The sequence below is a fragment of the Saccoglossus kowalevskii genome, chromosome 21 (genome assembly GCF_978046115.1).
Source record: "Saccoglossus kowalevskii chromosome 21, keSacKowa6.1, whole genome shotgun sequence".
NCBI classification, from domain to species: Eukaryota; Metazoa; Hemichordata; class Enteropneusta; family Harrimaniidae; genus Saccoglossus; species Saccoglossus kowalevskii.
The window spans coordinates 12,348,157-12,351,558 of NC_140661.1; the positions used below are offsets into that span (position 1 = coordinate 12,348,157).

General features: G+C 39.1%; 1 protein-coding gene across 1 annotated transcript; it reads right to left on the bottom strand.

Annotated features, from left to right (window-relative positions):
• Positions 1-1,586: 1,586 nt before the first annotated feature.
• gbx (gastrulation brain homeobox) lies at positions 1,587-3,134 on the bottom strand. Its single transcript, NM_001164886.1, is given in 2 exon segments — positions 1,587-2,281; positions 2,605-3,134. Coding segments are annotated over 2 exon segments (888 nt in total). The 5' UTR covers positions 3,029-3,134; the 3' UTR covers positions 1,587-1,817.
• Between the last annotated feature and the right edge of the window lie 268 nt (positions 3,135-3,402).

Consider the following 3,402-nt stretch of genomic DNA (forward strand, 5'->3'; position numbering starts at 1 on the left):
TATGACACAACGAATATTCACGCTTTTATGCGTGTTTTTGAAGTCCAAAATGTAGATTTTGCCGCACTCGCCTCGCGAGCTGGAATCGAAGAGTTGTAGCGTATACTTGTGTTATTTTATGGTCATTGTCGAGTTCACCTATTTTTTGTCGACTAAGGTCAAGCCACATTAGTAAAGAATACATTAAAACTCTTAATTCTCTTCGTGTTTGTATTTTGGCTTAGTGTACTAATTCGCTCTCCGCTCACCGCCGCGGTATGGAGACAAGCTTCCGAGTTGCCGACTGCATGAAAAACCAACCTCATAAATTCAAACTTAGCATTCACTCCTGAATATTGGACGAAGTTCATTTTATTTAATGTTACTAATTACCCATGTGAACCAACATTAATTGTACTTTTAAGTTCATGGAAATTCGAAATCGGCTAATACATTGTTATTTTTATTCGCATATATGTCTACTTGAGCGGTCATGGACAACCCATTCGTAGAATTTAACACTGTTGCTAACATCACAACAAATAACCATCAACCGCCCGTGTAGGGGAATAATATTGACGACAAAAACGAATTGTTTTAACTGCCAACACGAAATACCATTAAAAAAATATATACATAATAATACAAAACACAGTAGGATCCGATGTAAAATAAGATTTACAAAATTGGAGAACGTCGATGAATTCAAAATCCCGAACAAAACAACTTTGAACAAACTTATAGAGCTATCTATTCAAGACAGCAACAACAAACAGACAAAGCTAACCTATAACTGAAAACGGCAATTCAAGTAGAAAAAAAAGTAACTCGAACGAGTTATTAATTCTAGCGATGCAGTGTCGTCCAAAACAATACATCAATCGTGACAAAAACGGACATATTGTAAACGCGGAAGACGATCATCGTACATGGGTGGTAATTAATTACGTTATATTAATATATAGCATGTTCAGTTCTAACCTATGTTATTCAAAAATCGACTGATGTTAGTAGTCCATTTTGTGTAAATCCACCTCTGACATTGGCAGCCACATAACAGTGGGTTCACATAGGTAATAATAGTAGAACATACTGAGACATATTGACATTAGTTGTTCGAAATTTATCTTTCTAAAACCTTCGAAGTTAAAACTATTTAAAACTGGGAAAAAACACAATAAATTTGATTTTTTTTCAAGAGAACTATGTCAACGTTGACCCCAAACACTGTGTTGAAGCCAAATATACAGCCTATAAAAAAAAGGAAACATGCCTTATTTTTTGGAATAGTATTTTTTTGTCAATAATTTATTTTAAATAATAACAAGGGTAGTAACAAGAAAGGCACATACACATATGTACACTGGTTTCCTTAAACTGGTATTGCTTGGCGAACCTTGCCAAAGTGTCGATGTTTATAATTTCAAAAAATAGAACTGTTAAAATTCTTGAAAAGCACATCGAAACATTTACAGATGACGATAATAAAAAAAATGACATTTTTACGTTACCACGAAATGGACAATTGCAACTATTATTGGCAAGAATCTGCATCATACAGAACTGAAGCAATCCCTGCTCGCATATCACCGGCGTTTGTTTTTACACACAGAAACATAACAAACGCCAGTAGTCGACGAAATCCAAATGATTTTCAACACAAAACTAACGACAACAATATTCTTTCAACCAACTATTGCTTGCTTTCGTCTAAAATTCGTTGTAAATGCGCACTACTTTTTAAGGTGGTTTTTCGTCTTTACGGCAATCGGTGGGGCTGATTTCATTGTTCTGACTCCGTCCTTCATAAACTGATGTTGTCTTAAAAGATTGTAATGTCATGGTCTTGGTAGTTGCTGCTGCATGTTGGGTGCCATATTGTGTTGTTGAGTGCGTATTGCAAAACGGTTTACGTGGACTGGAATAGGGACGACTATTTTCGGTGCGTTATTGTTCGTGGTGGCATTACTTCGAGGGTTTGTAATACCAGCTTTAACACGTTTCCATTTGGCCCGTCGGTTTTGAAACCAAATTTTAACCTGCACTTCGCTCAGTTTAAGGGCACTGGCAATCTGTGAGCGTTCGGTTAAAGATAGGTATTTCTTACTGTGAAATTCTTTTTCCAGTTCGAGCAACTGTTCGCTGGTAAACGCCGTGCGACGACGCCGTGTTTTACTCGACCCTGTGCCAGAGTCATCGTTGACTAGGTCATCGTCATCGTCACCGTTGTCAAACTGATCACACTGTTCGTCCCTCCATTTTGAGACCCCGTCCGCGTCGCTTTCATCTCGATCTGCACATGCTAGAACAACAAAAAGAAGAAGTTGAATTATATTAAAAACGAATACAAAATATATATTTAAAAAAAAGCGATAACATCGTGGTCGGGCAACCTAATGGCTGTGAAATAAGAACAGAAATACAGCATGGACGTATTGGCAGTTGATATTATAATGAAGCTAGAGTTCTGGGTCAGCTTCCTTTGAAGAGTGTGCGCCCATAAAACGGGGTCTGACACATCCGTAAATTATATTCCCGTTCGTTACGTATGTTAAACATCAAAAACGGGGCTAACACCACCATTTATCAAATTAACAATATTCTATCGATGGATCGGTTACTCACCTTCCGAGTCGCGTCTTGTTATAGACGTTTGATGATCGTCAATGTGTTGTTGTTTAAGACAGGCTTCATTCGGTATATCCAGAGTAGTGGCTGGTTCACTGGACAACGCGGGACTACTGCTGCTATTTAATGTGAGTTGTTGTTGGCTGGGCTGTCCCGTTTCTCCTGACACCCCGGTAATATATTGACTCTTGCAGCTAACTGTCAGATGCTGAGCGTTTGTGACGTTCATATAGGTGGATGTTGGCAGTACGACTGCTGGTGTTTGCTGCGGTATGGGACACAGAACCGCTGCTGTCGTGACGGCGTTAGGTTGGCGATGAAATGCACTATACCCGTTGTGCAATATCGGAGTTGCAGTCGTCATAGGAGTTGACATGATAGACTCAATGCTAAACGCCATAGTTGTGCTCGGCTGATGCATTTCCACGTTTTTTTTTTAACAACAAGAGTACTGCTGTCGCATGTTGGAGCTAAAATTGAGGGAGTTCCAGCCGGGTCTCATCCATCATAATCAAGTTACAGCTCAAGCTCACCATTCAAACTACCTCCCAAATATTACAAAGCCAACACGTGACAGTAATAAAAACAAGACTGATTGGTTAGTAGGAACAACATAGGGGTTTATAAAAACATGTATAAGTTATACCAAGTGCGATTGGTCAAATAACGGGAAAAGTCGGCACCCAGTGTTCTATTATCCAATCAAATGCGTCGGTGTACCCAGCTAAGAAGGAAAGAAACTGACAAGGTCGTAGTACGGCCCATTGGCGAGTTTCGCTTTGATTGGTAGAGGCT